The sequence below is a fragment of the Podarcis vaucheri genome (assembly GCF_965113315.1).
Source record: "Podarcis vaucheri genome assembly, chromosome: 4".
Taxonomy (NCBI): domain Eukaryota; kingdom Metazoa; phylum Chordata; class Lepidosauria; order Squamata; family Lacertidae; genus Podarcis; species Podarcis vaucheri.
The window spans coordinates 62,160,444-62,178,032 of NC_138762.1; the positions used below are offsets into that span (position 1 = coordinate 62,160,444).

At 40.2% G+C, this 17,589-nt stretch overlaps 1 protein-coding gene across 2 annotated transcripts in view; it reads left to right on the forward strand.

Annotated features, from left to right (window-relative positions):
• The window catches only part of CFAP47 (cilia and flagella associated protein 47), a 186,104-nt gene that overhangs the window by 108,444 nt on the left and 60,071 nt on the right, over nt 1-17,589 (forward strand). For both annotated transcript variants that reach the window (XM_082219930.1, XM_082219931.1), the window contains exons 52-54: nt 11,376-11,554; nt 12,571-12,678; nt 15,851-15,962. In XM_082219930.1, the coding sequence (XP_082076056.1) occupies nt 11,376-11,554; nt 12,571-12,678; nt 15,851-15,962 (399 nt within the window). The remainder of the gene's footprint in view (nt 1-11,375; nt 11,555-12,570; nt 12,679-15,850; nt 15,963-17,589) is intronic.

Here is a 17,589-nt window from a genome sequence, read left to right on the forward strand (position 1 = left end):
GTGCTTCAGGTTAAGAACTTTGCTTCAGGATGAGAACAGAAATTGTGCTCTGGCGGTGCAGTGGCAGCGGTAGGCCCCATTAGCTAAAGTGGTGCTTCAGGTTAAGAACAGTTTCAGGTTAAGAACGGACCTCCAGAACAAATTAAGTACCGTATTTTTTGCCTCATAGGACGCACCGCCCTATAGGACGCACCTAGTTTTTTTGGGGGGGGGAATAAAGGGAAAAAATTATTCCCCCCCCCAGGCACGGGGCTGGCGCGGGGGAAGCCCGAGCTTCCCCCGACCCCAGCCCCCAGAACAGCCTAATATCTGCAAGCCTAGGGAGCCGCGCCGGTCTCCCCAGGCTTGCGGACAGCTGTGCGAAGCCTGGGCGCGCTCTTCAGCACACCCCAGGCTTCGTAATGCAGGCAGCTCTGCGCAACCCTCCGGAGCCCGGCACGGCTTGGCGCCGGGCTCCCGAGGGTCGCGCAGAGCTACACAGAGCCCGGGAGCGCAGGCAGCTCTGCGCGGACCCCAGGAGGGCAGGCAGCTCTGCGCGACCTTCCGGAGGCTGGCGCGGCTTCGCAGAGGGTTGCGCAGAGCTTCCTGAAGCCTGGAGAGCGAGAGCCTCTCGCTCTCCAGGCTTCAGCGAAAGCCTGTATTCGCCCCATAGGACGCACACACATTTCCCCTTCATTTTTGGAGGGGAAAAAGTGCGTCCTATAGGGCGAAAAATACGGTACTTAACCCGAGGTACCACTGTACATGCAGCACTGAACCTTTCTAAGGGATGGACATGTTAAACCATATGCTTAAGGATTTTCTTCTTGCTGGGCTGGGCTAATTGTTACTTAATAAATTGGTTTCACATTAAATTAAGTCACAGTCCTACTGATAACTTTATAAATGTACACCTACTCAGTATAGTTACAGAGCATATCGTTATGGATGTAGAGAAAGTAATAAATGTTTATTTTTGTCATCTTAAATGAGAGGACATTTTCTCATAAACTTCAAATTGAGTTGGCATATTTATAATAATAACATTTCTTGGAGTTGAGAACCACATCTCAAAGGTGGATTTTCATTTGTAGAAATTGTGCACTTCACAACACCTGGGAGTGTTCTGTGAAACAACAATGGTAGGGTGGCTGATGAGCAAATATCTCAACTTTGAGAAGGCTGCTGTTAATCATTCTAACTAAAAGCTCTGTATAGAAAATAAATTTGTGCAGATCATAGAACAACTATGTCTAGTGTGAAAATATTTGATATGTACACAGTCACTGCAAAATACTACATTAAACAATTCTCTGGTGCATCACTAGGTGGCTAGTGTAGATCATAAAATATCTACTGTCTTCAAATAAACGTGGGAAGACTGAAAAATGGTCATCAGAGGGCTGTTCATTGAATGGTTAGACGTGTGTTAATGTTCATGAAAATGAGTTGCCTAACATGTCAAATAGCAGAACATTTTTTATTAATTTGTCATTAGCTCAGTCCTTTTTGTAAGCTTTAAACATAAAATCATCCCATTGAATACTGCATAAATTAATGCAGTTGAAAGTTGATTTAAAGCAGTAGTAGAGACAGTTCCATAAAGCCTGGTGTGTGTTGAAATGCTATCTGAAATTCAACAACTAATTTGCTGAATAAGATGGAGACAAGTTTTGTTTCACTGACATAAATGTGCAGTAACTCTCTTTCAGTGTCTGGAACTGCTCTGGGCTTATGCATTTTTTTCGAGAGCTAAATTAAATGCATCATAAGGTTTAAAACAACTAGGGCTGGGTGGGAGATAATGCTAGGGAAATAACAGTTTGTTTTTTGAAGGGAAAAAAATCCTCATCATTGTGTTTGCTCAGCAGGAGTTCTTAATATGAGGCAAACATCAACAGTTTGGTTATTCAGCAAATTTCCTGTTGTTGGAAGCAGATTTTGACATACTATTTTTCAAAAAGTTGCTTGAATTTTACCACATTTCTTTACATTAGTACAAAGTTAATTACTATAGCAATGTAAAATGTTGTTGCAGCATTGTGCAGGTGCCATGGAAAGCCATGCATTGAAACTGCTGACTAAGGAAGGAAAAACTCTGAGGCAGAGAGTTGATCTGGCTTAGATGAACTTTTGCTCCTTGTCACCCCTGTAATTCTATGGCCTTCACTACTTCTTGGTAATTGAATGATACCTTATTGCAACAAGGCCTCACATCAAAATATGTATTTATTTTATTAGATATATAGATATATATATAGCCTAGATTCCTAAGTTATTTCAAATATAATTTTGTTGTACCCTATTTTACAGGCTTTCTTTTAGGACAATGACCAGGGGGTAAAGAGACAGTTCAAGAGTCCTTTGCAACGTACGCATTTGAAGATATGTTTAGCAATTCAATTCAATGATATTTCTAAAAACTCTATATTTCACTCCATCTGTTATTTAAAAACACACTTGTGAATAAGTTTGCAGTGTATTATGTTTTCAGTGGCAAAGAGTAATATGTTGAGTGCTTTCTAATGCTTCCTCACACAAACTTCTGTAGTTTAGATAACAACCAGTGGAATTTAAACTACAATATTAACACTGTAACAACTTCACATGGAATCTTTGCAATTAAACCCTAAGGGGCAAGAATGCATAGGAAAAGGTCTCTGCTTTCCAAATGTTGGGAAAATATTCCATATAAAATTTAATAGGAGTTCAATTAAACATGCTAAATGAGGACCACTTACGAAGGAGCTGAATGTTGGCAGATGCAGAGATATTAACAATTTGTGTAGACCACACTTTCTTTGTGAAGCAGTTCTTTAATTAATATATGCAGAAAACTGGAGCATTCCGAAATTCTATAATTACTTCAAAAGTGGAAGAAAATGTGATACAGCTTTGCTGCTTTCCTGACACACATGTTCCTGAGCCAATTATCTTATCACTTGGTTTATTTATTGATAGCTGGAAAATATTAAAGCTATAAGCATGCAGCTTAAAACCCCAAAGGGTATAGAGCAGTGTGGAAAAATGTCCAGAATTTCCCAGACATGTCCAGAATACTGGAGTCAGGCGGAAATCACAAAAATGGCTGGGAAAATCCTAACAAGCTGGAAACCCACAAGTTACACTGTTTCGTTGAATAAGTGCAACTGAAAACCTTGTTTTTCATGGGTTTCATTTCATTGGCTGCAGGGACGCGGACTTATAAAAAATATTGGGGGGGCCCGGGAAAGCTCGTGAAATGCAAATAAGCTCATGAATATGCAAATAAGCTCATGAATATGCAAATAAAGTGGCGCCGCCCCCTCGTGAGCGAATAGGGGAGAGCGTGCTGCTGCCTATTTATCAGCTCCGGAACAGCTGATATGCGGGAAACCTGGGGCTAGAGGCAGGAGCCCCCGCCCCCGGGGATTCCCTAATCTCGCGGGGGACGGCCGGGGCTCTCCAGCTAGGGCGCGCGGCTGGCTGGCTGGCGAGGGAGCAGGTGGGGAGGAGGCGGGGGACGGCGGCGGCGCCCGAGATTATTGGGGGGGCTGAGCCCCCCAAAAAATTTTTTTGAGGGGGCTCAAGCCCCCTCAAGCCCCATGGAGTCGGCGCCTATGATTGGCTGCAGTGTGGCCAATGTGGTGAGATTGCGTGCACCAGATCCAGGCTGGCATAGAACTCTTGGGTTCTCCTCAGCAACTGAAAGGGCCTTGAGTTCAGTGAATCCAATGCTGTCTCTATTCTTCCCATCAGAATGCTCATTTTAGGGACATAACACTGGCTTCTCCCTGTGAAATAACCACCAGCACCAGCTCAGCACCTGTGGGACTATCTGTGGGTAGGGCAGGTCCTCTTCTGTAAGGGAAAAGGCACCTCTGCTCCATCTTATCTTCCTCCTGTTAATGGATCTGGAGAGTAGCATTGCTTTGCTCATAGATGTTAGCAAGCGTTTAGACTCTTGCCAGGTTCATCAAACAGGATTTCTTTAAAAATAATGAATTGTTTCTTAACTCTCAGCTTAAGCTCCTTTTACAAGGTTTTGCTATGGAGCCCTTAGTGGTAAACAGTTAATGGGACTCTAAAATTTGTTTACAGCAGTAAAATGATTCATCTGAGCCTTAAAGTATTTCATTGCAACCTTAAAATGTGTCTTATTGATGCAAGGCTATGGAATGATTTAGGTGGATATAACTCTGCCATCTGTAAAACATTAAATGCTTTAAATGCATATTTAGTCTAAATTGCCGTTTTCTGTAAATGCAAGGGGTCTTATGAAGGGCAGCAGGCAAAGATATACCACACTCCTTGTAAGACAGTAAATTTCCTGCCTAAGCTTTATTATTGTTATCTTTTTCATTTATTTACACACATACCCCACCCCATCCTGTTTTATTATACTATGCATAAATAGAATGATCCATATTTTCCACAGAAATATCTTTAGCACTGTTGGTGTAGCGTTTTATTTGTTTATAGGGGAATCTCAATGAAAGGACTGGATCTTCCCTTTGCAGCATATTTCTAAAGCAAATATTATGGGGTTGTGATCATTTATTTATTTCTTTTGCTAAGTAATGAGGGCTGATAACAAAAACCGAAGGTTATTTTGCTATACTGTGTGAGATAAAACCTATTTGCTTCCTAGTTTTGATTGTCAGAGAGGAGTTAGTGGTAACTGTATCTTGTTATGCAGTGGCAAGGATCTGTGGCCAGTTTATACTGTTGCTGTTATTGTTATATGATTTGTTAGCTGCTTTGAGCTTAAGGAAAAGGCAGGATATAAATCCTAAAGTGTGTGTGTGTGTCCTTTCCACAATATATAATAAATTATGTGTGTAATTTATTAATTTATTATTTGCACTTCTGTTCTGCTTTTCATTTTATAGGCTTCCAAAGCAGTCTACAAATATTAACATGCTATTATATCAGTAAAAGTAAATACAAAAGTAAATACAATATATATATTCAGAAGCTGGAATGACTAAAGCAGTGTTAGGGCAGCTTCCATGAGTGTGGATTTGTAGGTTTGTAGAGATGAATAAAGACAGACAACGAGATGTTTTCTTTCAGAGAGCTTGCGTGTGTGCCAGATGAAAGTGTGAGAGAGAGATTCTTCCTCCTCTAGCCTCACAGCATCTCCTTTTATTCAAAGTTACAAAAAGCATGGCCACGAATGTGCCAGTGGCTGATTGGCTCAATACAAGACAAAGAAACTGAAATCCTATTGGCTCATTTGTATGTAAGGCGGGCTTACATAGCTTCATAGATCTTTGGCACATGAAAGACAGAATGTTAGAGCTGTATTTAGACAGGCATATAAGCTCTTAATCCACCTATGACTTAAGATTGATAATGTTATGACTAAGGTGTTTACTAATGTTTAGATTGTTATATAAACTCACACAATTAATTATACATTGAGGATTAACACATCATTGTGATTTACACATCATTGTGAACTAAAGGTGAACTAAAGAAGACAAGTGTGGTATGTAAGGAATGATATACAAAAAGATCTGTGCCAGGCACAGACCTTTAGCCTTGTGCGTGAAAGAGAGAGAGAAGCGTGATTGATTATAAACAGGCCTTATAGTCTGTTTTAGAAGCAAAGAGAAGATAGAAATAATTCCCAGAATGCAGGAGGAAAAGAACCAATGTTTTACTATACTAGGCACATAGAAATAACATGTCTACATCTCCTCCTTTTTTTTCTTCTTTGCGAGGTAAGGCAACTAGGTGAATAAAGCAACAATACTTCCGGATTAGTGGTTTGCCATCAAATGCCGGAAATAAAACTGCTAGGCTTGATGGGGCAAAAGTACTTCAAGATTAGTGGTGTGCCAACGAATCTCAAAATAATCCTACCCACATCTCCCCTTTTATTTTTGTTTTTTCTTACTGGTGGCGTTGCCATTTCGCATAATAGGCTGCAAGGAGCGCGCTAGGTGGTGGTGGAGGAGAGAGAAGGCGAGAAAAAAGATTTGTAAGGCTAGGAATGCATTGGAGAAAGCAACAAAACAAAATTAATATACATACAATAATAATGATATAATAAAAGGCATTGCGTAGCCAATCGAGATTAGGGAGCCACGCCGTAGACCACAAGGAAAAGGAATCCCAGAGTCCGGAAAATCCGATATCCTTTTTAATGTGATGAGTGAGATTTTGCAAATAAGAAATTTGCCTTTGAACGGCCTTAGAATTGTCAGTGATGTTAAAACAGCACATTTCCTTGAATTGTTCACAACCATAATGATGTACCATGAGTAGGTAGTCCAAGGTAGATTTCGACCTTAATAAACCGTTGCGAAGTTCAGCTTGCTCTGTGTTGAGAAGATGAAGCGCCTGAGACGTAATATTCAGGGATTTTGCTGCAGAGCAAGCTAAGGAATTAATATTTGCGCTATTACGCACAGCCAAACCTGGAACACCTAAGAGAGAGACAGCTAAAGAGATGTATTCAGACCTGCTAGGGAGAGAGACAAGATCATCGCAGTCATCAGACAATTCAACACTACGCTGATGTCTAGAGTAAGAGAAATGATGTTTTCCAGGCAATATGATAGACAGACGGCTTAAACAACAAGGTGTACCGTGACTAATGTTTGCCGGAATGTAATTGAAAGTGTAACCTGGGCAGGACCAAAACCAGCCTGCTGGCAGTTCTGTGTACTTATATATATAAGAAATGTTTACATAATCAGAGCAATTGAAGTTATTTTTGCCCATTTTCACGCAGTTCTGTTTCGTACAGTTGACCATACGTGCACAAGTAGCATTATAAGAGGCCATTGCGGAATCCATATAGGATCAGTGGACTTCCAAGTAAGTGGAAGCACAAACTTACTCATTTATTTGAATGGTTGCTTGTAATTGTTGCAACAAATCTCTTCCCCACAAATTAAGATGGATTTTGAGCACACAGGGCTGAATATATGCAATAACTTCAGAGCTATCAGGCAAAGAGACAGGCAGCCATTGTGCGCTTTTGCAAGAAGTCTGATTACCTCCCACGCCCCACACTTCAGGAGAAGTTTCAAGCGGCCAAGTTTGTTCCCAAAAATTACTCGAAATAACCGAAACATCCGCACCAGTGTCTATCAGACCCTCTAATACTTTTCCATTGATTTTATACTTACGAAGGAGTTTCTCTCTTCCAATACGTTGGGTCACAGCTAGAAGCTGTGGGGAAAAAGATAAAGAGAGCTTGTGCAGATTAGTGTCAATAGCACAAACAACATCAGGTGGTGAAGGCAGCATCACCAAATGAGCAAAGGATTCACCCTTTGTTAACTGCATGGGCATATGGCTCCAAAATTGAACCATGATTGTGCCCACATAGTCAGGAGGCAAGGCACCTGGGATGACATGAATGCCTTGTTTTGCAGCAGAAAATTTAGGTAAAATTAAACCTGTGATATTAGAAGGAAGTGGACCTGCCATTTGGCTGGCCATGATTATGATTTCACCAGGCAATGCAGTGTTTTTGGTCTCTTGATTAATCAAATCAATGGCAAATTCAGAAGGCATATTTTTAGTAACTTTTGCAGCAGCAGAAACCAAAGGCTGACAACTCTCTATTCTTTCGGGCCCGAGAGTCTGGGCCCAGTGAAGTTTCCCTGAGACCTACATTGATTTGCCCAATGATAGCCTTTTCCACACTTTGGACATTTTTTGGAAGGTCTGGTCGTGGTATTTGCATTATTATTCTTCTGTGCAGTCCCACCTTGGGCCTTGCACTGCTTTGCAAAATGACCAGGACGGTGGCAATTATAACAGTTTCCTGTTGGTCTCACGGAAGCCTGAAGTGCATTGGCAAACAAAGACATTGTATGAGATTGACTCCCTACTTCCGAACACGCTTTTATCAAATCTGCAAGGGAATATGTTGAACGGCTTATGATTGATTGCAGCATTTTTTTACAGTCCGTGTTAGAGTTCTCATAAGCCAATTTTTTTAGCAACTCATTCTGAGCCGTTTCATTATCTATCTGTCTACAGATAGATTCCTTCAGTCTATCCACAAATTGATGGTATGGCTCTGTATTCTGCTGTTTAACATTTACAAAAGAACTCAGTGGCTGTCCTGAGACAGGAATTTTACGAAATGCACGCTGCACGCAAGTTGCAGTGCGCTGAAAGTGTGAAGGTGACAACACGGCTTGGGCAGCCAGGGTCTCAAATGGAGGAGCGCCGAAAAGCTGGCTTGCTATATGCGTTGGATCAGCCAGAGCTATGGCGGCATGTTTAAATTCATTTTCAAAAACTAAAAATTGCGCTGGAGATAACATCATTCTCATCAAATCTTTCCAGTCAATCGGAATCATTGTATAAGAGGTAGAAATGCCCTCTATAATACCCATTACATAAGAAGATTTAAGACCTGAATCACTAATGGCTTTCCTGAGATCTTTCATGACAGCATAAGGCAATTTTTCATGATAAACTTGTAATTGCTGACCTCCAGGAGCATTTTGATATGTGAGAGGAAAAATTAATGGCATTTCACCAGCCCATGCAGCTGATTCTTCCAATGAAAAAAGCCCATCTTGCTTAGCCTGTAAAAGCCCAGCACGGACGGCTCCATATTGTTTTGGCAAAGCAGCATGGTCTAGAGACAAAGAGGAAGGGACAAAGGCATGCTGATTTGCTTGTTCAGGCAGAGAAGGGGGGCCGAGGGGGATGGGGGGGAATTTGTAAACTGAGACGACGCAGGAGCAAGGGAAGGAGAAAAGGGAGGGGGATTTTGGCTAGGTGATGAAGGAGACAAAGGGGGCAAAATCAGAGGGTATGGCGGGGGGGAAGGGATTTCTTCAGTTACCAGCAGTGAAGAAATTGAAAGAGAAGATTGTTCTAATTTTGCTATGGCGTTAGCACACTTTTGCCATGTGAGTAGGCAGCTGATTGGAGCACGTGGCTCAGAAAATAAAATTTTGCCGATTTTCTCCCATGTGCTAATTTGCAATGAGCCTTCTGCTTGATAAAAAGGACATTGATGAGTTATTTCCTGCAGTAGCTGTTCAATCTCTTTTAGAGAAATTTGAACTTTGTCTATTGTCTGTCTTACTAACGAAAGAAGCTCTTTCGCGTGAGCCTTTTGCACCTTACTTAAATCCCCTCCCATACTAACGAATTAAGAGCTTTAGACTTTTTCCCAGTCGGGTTAGTATGAGGAATGCTTTTGGCTCTAAAGGGATCTCTATTGGGATCTGATTACTTACCCTTCTTCAGGATCACGTCAAGGGGTCACCAGATGTGGATTTGTAGGTTTGTAGAGATGAATAAAGACAGACAACGAGATGTTTTCTTTCAGAGAGCTTGCGTGTGTGCCAGATGAAAGTGAGAGAGAGAGATTCTTCCTCCTCTAGCCTCACAGCATCTCCTTTTATTCAAAGTTACAAAAAGCATGGCCACGAATGTGCCAGTGGCTGATTGGCTCAATACAAGACAAAGAAACTGAAATCCTATTGGCTCATTTGTATGTAAGGCGGGCTTACATAGCTTCATAGATCTTTGGCACATGAAAGACAGAATGTTAGAGCTGTATTTAGACAGGCATATAAGCTCTTAATCCACCTATGACTTAAGATTGATAATGTTATGACTAAGGTGTTTACTAATGTTTAGATTGTTATATAAACTCACACAATTAATTATACATTGAGGATTAACACATCATTGTGATTTACACATCATTGTGAACTAAAGGTGAACTAAAGAAGACAAGTGTGGTATGTAAGGAATGATATACAAAAAGATCTGTGCCAGGCACAGACCTTTAGCCTTGTGCGTGAAAGAGAGAGAGAAGCGTGATTGATTATAAACAGGCCTTATAGTCTGTTTTAGAAGCAAAGAGAAGATAGAAATAATTCCCAGAATGCAGGAGGAAAAGAACCAATGTTTTACTATACTAGGCACATAGAAATAACATGTCTACACATGAGGAATGGCTGTTGATATCAACAGAGTGAACAGCTGATCAGCAGACTTGCCTTTGCACAGTGCTATCTGCAGTCCTCCTCCCACCTACTAATATAGAAAAGTGAGAATGGAAACTCCCCCTCCCTTTCTATGGCCATCCCATACTGTCAGTTTTACATATGAGCCACCTCAAAGGTCAGGAGTAATCCTGTTATATAAATAACCCTTGAAACATTAAAAGGTAAAGGACCCCTGACAGTTAAGTCCAGTTGCGAACGAATCTGGGGTTGCGGCACTCATTTCACTTTACTGGCCGAGGGAGCCGACGTTTGTCCGCAGGCCGCTTCTGGCAAAACCAGAGTAGTGCATGGAAACACAGTTTACCTTCCCGCCGGAGCGGTACCTATTTATCTACTTGCACTTTGACTTGTTTTCGAACTGCTAGGTTGGCAGGAGCAGGGACCGAGCAACAGGAGCTCACCCAATCATGGGGATTCGAACTGCCAGCCTTCCAATCGGCAAGCCCTAGGCTCAGTGGTTTAGACCACAGCGCCACCCGTGTCCCTCTTTAAATGTTTAGAACCCTACTAAACTTCCCTGTGTTCTCATGATGCAATGGAACTTTCTGATAATCTCAGACTGCTTCATCACCACCAAGGGTGTTGGGATTTGTAGTTTTAATTCCTCTGTGCCCAGCCCATTAAACTAGGAGGAATTAAAGATTCCAGAAATCCCAGAAGCCGAAGGAGGGAAGCCGATGGCAGGCATTGCTGGGAAAAGCAGGCACCAGCATTTGGACTGAGCCTGGTCTTTCTGAGAGGTCTCTGAAAGACATCAACTGATTAAAATGCATGCATTAATCAACCCTAGAACTGAACTTGAGGCTACTTTCCACCTATTACAAACCTTTTTTTCATCTTGTAAAATCATATCAAACATCTGAATTGTATCAAAGCTTGTGAAATTTTGCATATTCTCACTTGATGTTTGGCCTAGCAATGAGTCAAAATGGAATTCTGTAACTGGGTTTAATATTGGGATGAGGTGATTTCCTCCATCCTCTGATTTTCTGAGTTTGGAATGGTACTGAGCTTCCTATCACTTGTTGTGATGAAGCAACTATAGAAGCACTTATTTAGCACTCTCCTGGTTGAAATAATGCCTGTTTATGTGAGGCCCCCATGGAATATCTCATGAGCACAAGAGGCAGGAGTTGCTTTTTTAGCATGGGTTGTTATTTCTTCAGTACCCACAATTATTCCTGACAGGTAGATGGCCTCAGGCTTGAACACCTCTTGCTGTATGCTTGTACCATTTTGTGGCAATTTCTTTCATTCTCTTGTGGCCTCTCCACGCTTTCACCACTGTGGTGATGCATTCAGCAAACAGATCTGGCAAAGTGGATGTAAAGCCAACTGTTTCAAATAAGCATTCTTTTCTTGACATGTTTGGTAAAGGCTAAGGGCACATGGTCTTTTTTTCTTTTCTAGGATACTGTTTGCATTGGAATTCCTGTAACCAATCCCACACCTGATATTCTGGAATTAGAAGTGGAACTAATAGATCCTGTTACACTTAGTGGTGAAAGAAGTCTTGTTCTCCAGCCAAAAGAAACATTTCACTATGAAGTAAAGTACTCTCCAGCTGTTACTGGAGCGTCAGATGGAAGGTAAGATCTACAGTTGTGGCTGCTAAAACAGAGTTTCACTAGATCTATCGTCCTTCTTGTCACTTTAGCAATATTATTTAATTGCCTTTATTCTACTTTTTTCCATGAAACATCATTTTAATAAAGCTTGCACTTCGCTGAGCAGAACTGACTTATAAATGAAGAATGGATTTAGTCATTTTCTGTAGTTGGAGCTGCTTTCTCATGCTGCCTTTTCAATATTAATGTTAACTTCAGATTGATAGTTAAATTATTTTCCATATGTTATTTACTATAAATGATGTGATCCAAGACTTTTGTTTCGAGATTCCTGTGAACTAAAAATAATTTACAGCTTAATGAATATGGAGGGCATTTAAATTAAAGACGTCTAATCACGACGGAAACCTCAGTGAGGCTGCGGTATAATAATTAGAAACAATAAGATTGCTGACCTTTTGATCTTGGTTCCTGCCTTATAGCATGTTTTCATAGTCTTCAGCTGAACCAGACTACTGAACTCTGCCAAACTCTTAAGTCACTTATTTATCGGATGCTTAACTAAACTTCTAATATGAAGTCATGTCTAATAGATCATCATGGCAAGGGGAAGACCAGATTGGCTCCATCTATCAGTCAGCTGCAAGGAGCTTTCTTTCTCCCACCCCACCCTGCCACAATGGGCATTTGGCTCCATCTTCAAAGTTGAAGGAATGCATACTCTACTCAAAGGCCACTGGGAGGCTGCTCCCCCAGAACATCATGGCAGAATAACAACCACCCTGGCCTCATCCACTGGCCAGTAAAGGGGCAGCTGTTTCAATGTTTGCTTTCTACTACTACTACTACTATTACTGATCCCCATTTCTTTTTGTTGTGATCTTTAGTTGAGGGAAGTAATAAGAATAACACTTCTGTGATGGGCTTTTCCACCACCTTTACAAATGGCCCCAGCCCTCACAGAACACCACAACCTTTAGAACTGTTGTGCACAGCAAAGTCATTTTAGTCACAACTACTTATATCTCTCATTTCAGTGTTGTATTCCAGTCAGAGAAGCATGGAGAGTTTTGGTATGCACTGAAACTGAAGGCACAGAGACCTCGGTCCACAAAATTGCCTACAGCAGAATGTGAACTTGGAAAGTAAGTGTAGGATTGTTCCTTACTTTAGTTCAAATATGCTGAAATATGAAATAGTAGTGCAATATCTTATTATATAATATGTTATTATCTTCCTCATCTGACTACCTTGGTGTTTTAGAAGAGATTGTTTTGGAGGCGACTGCAAGGGAGTTGAATGATTGCAGCCAGAAAGATCATCAGCTTAGCTTGGTTGATGCCTGAGGAGCAATGTGTAGATCAGTATAAAGCATTGTAATGGAACTGGACTGATTCCCTTAATCATTTGACTCTGTTAAAACTCTGTACAGACTTTAAATGTGAAGGATGCTTTGGACATCCTAGTTCAGAGTCGCTACTACTCTATCTCTCCATTTACTTGACAAAGACCCTTTGAATATTGCCTCGTAGCCAGGTTCTGCAAATATACCATATAAAAGAAAATCACTGAAGTTACACAGGTTGGGAGAATAGGTCTCAGGTATTTTCTGTTATTCCTCCATAAGGACAAATAGTACTTTGTGCTTCAATAACTTTTGCTCTGAGAGGTCCTGCTCACATGATGAAGATTGCCATCATGTTGTGAGCTGCAACTTCTTATGAATGCTTCAATCACAGCAGGGGGAGAGAGCAGCAGAAAACACATGGCCTGTAAATTTTTCTTCGACTAAATCTTTACTATTATGAAAAATCGGTGGAGATAAGGAGTCTGCAGTAAGGTCACTGCACCCTTTCTCTCTCTCTCTCAGGTATAATTCAATCATATTGTTTCTCAGAATGAGGTCTTAGTGGGAGCTGTGAGGATGCAATCAGGTACAGCAACGTGCTTGCAATCACAGTTTTCCATCATAGACCTTTAGCTTGTCCCATCCAGCATTGGCTTTATTCTTTGCTCTTGTCCTATGATTTATAGTGACATTTTTATTAATTGAAATCATTCTGAAATTATAGCACAATCCAGATAAAACCAATGTCGTAATACCAGGTGACCTTTACCTTGGAAAACAGTTTTTTTTTTAAAAAAAAACAAAACCTCTACATCTTTTGTATGTGCATTTTCAAGAATTGCAAGAGCATTGAGGAAGAAGTACATATTGTTGGGTAGTACATATGCTGATTTAAAAAATATGGTTTTGGTTTCATAAATTACTAAAGGTTTTAAAGTTGTTGTTGTTGTTGTTGTTGTTTTAAAAAGACCACCACAATCACAACATAGAGCAGAGTATCTAATTTATGTGTAAGCTTAAAGGTTGATAATTCTGCCTCAGTCATAAATACAAAGGCTGCCCAAAGAGCAATTGGTAGTTAACACATGTGGACAAAAAGCTGGGAGTGAAAAGGGGTGGATGAATCGTCTTTTAAGTGGAAGGCATAGAGCGGTCATCTTGTTTGAGTCCTCAAGGTTACACAATGATCAAGAGGAATTGCAGGTTTATGGCATTAAATCAAATGCTATTGGAGGAGTCAGTTAATTACAAGTTTCCCTTGCACTTTTTCATTGAAGGGAAATACAGGTATCATCATTTATAGTTTGGGTATCATTAATTTTTGTACAGTTTTACTGAGGGTAGATGCTGTAGCTTTTATGGACTCTGTTATATGGCTATTTGTGATCTTTTCTTGTTATATTTCTGATCTAACAGTTCTATAATTGATACATAGCTTTATTTATATTTATTGTATTTATCTCCCTTCCTTGAACAGAGTCCAGGGCAATGTACAACCAAAGATAAAGTACAAAATTACATTCGTGATAAAAAAATAAATACAAAACTAAAATATTCACAAAGTAGCAGTCTATAATAACCCAATCCATACATTGAGTCGGTTGGCTTAGAGGAGGCACTTCTTTAGCTACTTGGGCCCTGAGCCAGTTAGGGTTTTGTAAACCACTGAGCCATTTAGGGCAGTTGTAAACCACTGAGCCTCTTGGCTTCCCGATCAGAAGGTCGATGGTTCGAATCGCTGCAATGGGGTGAGCTCCCGTTGCTCGGTCCCAGCTCCTGCCAACCTAGCAGTTCAAAAGCACACCAAAAAGTGCAAGTAGATAAATAGGTATTGCTACGGTGGGAAGGTAAATGGTGTTTCCATGTGCTGCTCTGGTTTCGGTGTTCCATTGCACCAGAAGCAGCTTAGTCATGCTGACCACATGACCCGGAAAAACTGACTGCGGACAAACGCCAGCTTCTTCAGCCTGTAAAGCGAGATGAGCGCTGCAACCCCAGAGTCAGCTGCGACTGGACTTAACTGTCAGGAGTCCTTTACCTTTTTTTTTTTAGACCATTACCAACATCTTGAATTGGGCCCAGTAGCTTACTGACAGCTAGTTCTGTGATTTAAGGAGCAATGTTGCATTCTAACATCTTGCTGACCCTGTTGATACCCTGGTAGCTGCATTCTGCACTAACTGCAACTGCCAGACCATTTTCAAAGGTAGCCCTACATTAATACACTGCAGTAATTCAAATGCAAGGTCACCAGAACAAAAGTTACTGATACCACACTATATTGGTCCATGAATAGCCATAGCTGGAAAAAGGCACTCCTTGTCATTGAGGCTTCCTTGGCCTCTAATGACAGTGGGTTAAGGAATACCCCCAAGCCATGTGCCTACTTCTTTAGGGAGAATGCCACCCCATCTAGAACAGGCCGTCACACCAATGAATGAAATACTCTTAACTCACCCTATGGTGAAAACTGGATCAAAGGTATAATCTATGTGTCAGGCCACAATATATTACTATTAGTCTTGAAAAGAGAGCTACATTGATTATAAATCTGTTAGGTGTCAATTTAATAATAGAGGAACAGTGATCACTGAAAATGTGATACTTCACATTGTTCAAAATGTTAAAATTGATTTATGAATTCCATTCAGTGCCTATTACAGGTATTTAAATATTGGTACAGCTATAGCTCGAGAAGAGATTCAATAGTAGAGTGAATGTTTAGTTTGGTTAAGGCCCCTGTTGACCTAGGCTGACAATTAAAAGATTTTAGATAGCAGGTATAGGAAATATTTGCTTAAGATCCAAGAGGGCAGCTGCTAGTAATAGTAAAAAGTTTTGTTCTGTATTGATCATTACATTACTTTCTAAATACACAAGAATAATCTTATCAGAATATTCAGTAGAACCTGAATCAATCCCAGTACTTAATAATGATGTAATAACATGACTTTTTATGCTTGTTGCAGATGGGTCTGTCAATATATCCATCTGGTTAATCCTACATATGAAATTCTGGAGCTGAAGTATATGAATAGCAATACAGCCCATTTTATTATGGAGATAGACCCTGAAATCCCTGTAAGTTGAAGAACAAAATTATTTTATAATCATATGAGAGAGTACCATGCAGGAATGTAACAATTATGGAAAACATGTGGTGTGGTGGCTTTATATGTTAAAGGCAAGAAAACTCTGGACAAATAGAAACAACAGAGCATGTGCCTGTATTACAGAGGCATCCATACTAGCTTCATTACTAACCATTACTGCGTAAGGGTGCACAGGACAATTCTTTACCTTCTTGCTACTTTCAGATACCAACCCTGCTACAACATACAGTGTTGGCAGATTCTGCATAGCAGTGCTCAAAATTCATTGGACGATGACCTGTGTCACAAACTAGATTTAATGAGCACTCATATCAGAATGCTCTGTAGACTGATAGCTATAGTCTTATGCATGCTAACCTCTTATGCTCTGCCACTCCCGTCTAATGTTCCTAACCCTTCTTTTAGACTTTCCTTGCTCCCTTTATATTTTTATAGACTTTTAATTCTTTTTTAGTTTTTCAAATCGTTTTTCAGATTTTAAATGACTGTACCCCACCCCCCTATGCTGGTCTATGACCGTAATAAAGATTTGGTTTGATTTGTATATTCAGATTGTATTCTGAAGCTTTTTGAGCAACAAGGAGTAGTCTCTAGACAGAACTTAATAGTCTGATGTTGAGAAAGCATGCAGTAGCTAGTTATTTTTAAAAGTCAAGACAGAGGCCCAAGAACAACATAGACGCTGGAAAGAAACAAATATACCTTAGTGGAGCATTGATATTGGGAACTAAGATCCCTGAGAGAGATGTGAAAAGAGAGGATGTAACATTAATCTCAAAGAACAGGACTGTACAACTATCTTAATAATAAAGTATCAGAGTACAGGAAGGATGAACCCCAAAGATGCTAGAAATGAAGAAGCTTTAATCTTGGAGACAAGGGATTGCCAGCCATTTAAGGAAAGATTAAGCCAAACTTCATAATGGGTAGAAACACAGAATTGTTTTTACTTTTGGAAAGTTAAGAATATTCCTTTTTAAAAGTGTTCAGGGTTATATTTAAAGGTAACTCCATTGAAAGATGGCCACTACTAGTAAGAGCATAGTAGCATTCCTGGAGAATGAAAACACCAATTATGACAGTTGAATAGATTTTGTCACTGAAGATCTTATCCATTTTTCTGTCATGAATTGAACACTATTTTGGGACTCTTGTTGCCATAGCAATAGGACCCAACCTGCTTAAAAGATAAGAATCCAACAGCTTTTAGAAACAAGTAGGTTTAAAACCTTTCATACTAAATATAGATTATTTTTGCATGTTTGTTTTTACAACATCCTTATGAATAATGATGACATATAAACATCTGATAATGAATTGGATAAGCTGAATGGAGGGAAACAATTGCTAAACGTCCTCAACAGTTTGTGATCTATAGAAGTCAAAATTCATTATCATTAACTCCAATCCATCTCTGGGTTAATGATCTGACCATAATATGGATGAACCTGTTAGAGCTCTTGCAGAATCTTTCTACAGTAAATAATATAATGAATCAAGATTATAGAGTTTGGCTACTTGCACAAATGCTGGTTTGTGAAATGATTAGTAACAGAGAGCAGCCAGCTTTTGCTTATTTTATAATGAGGTGTTTA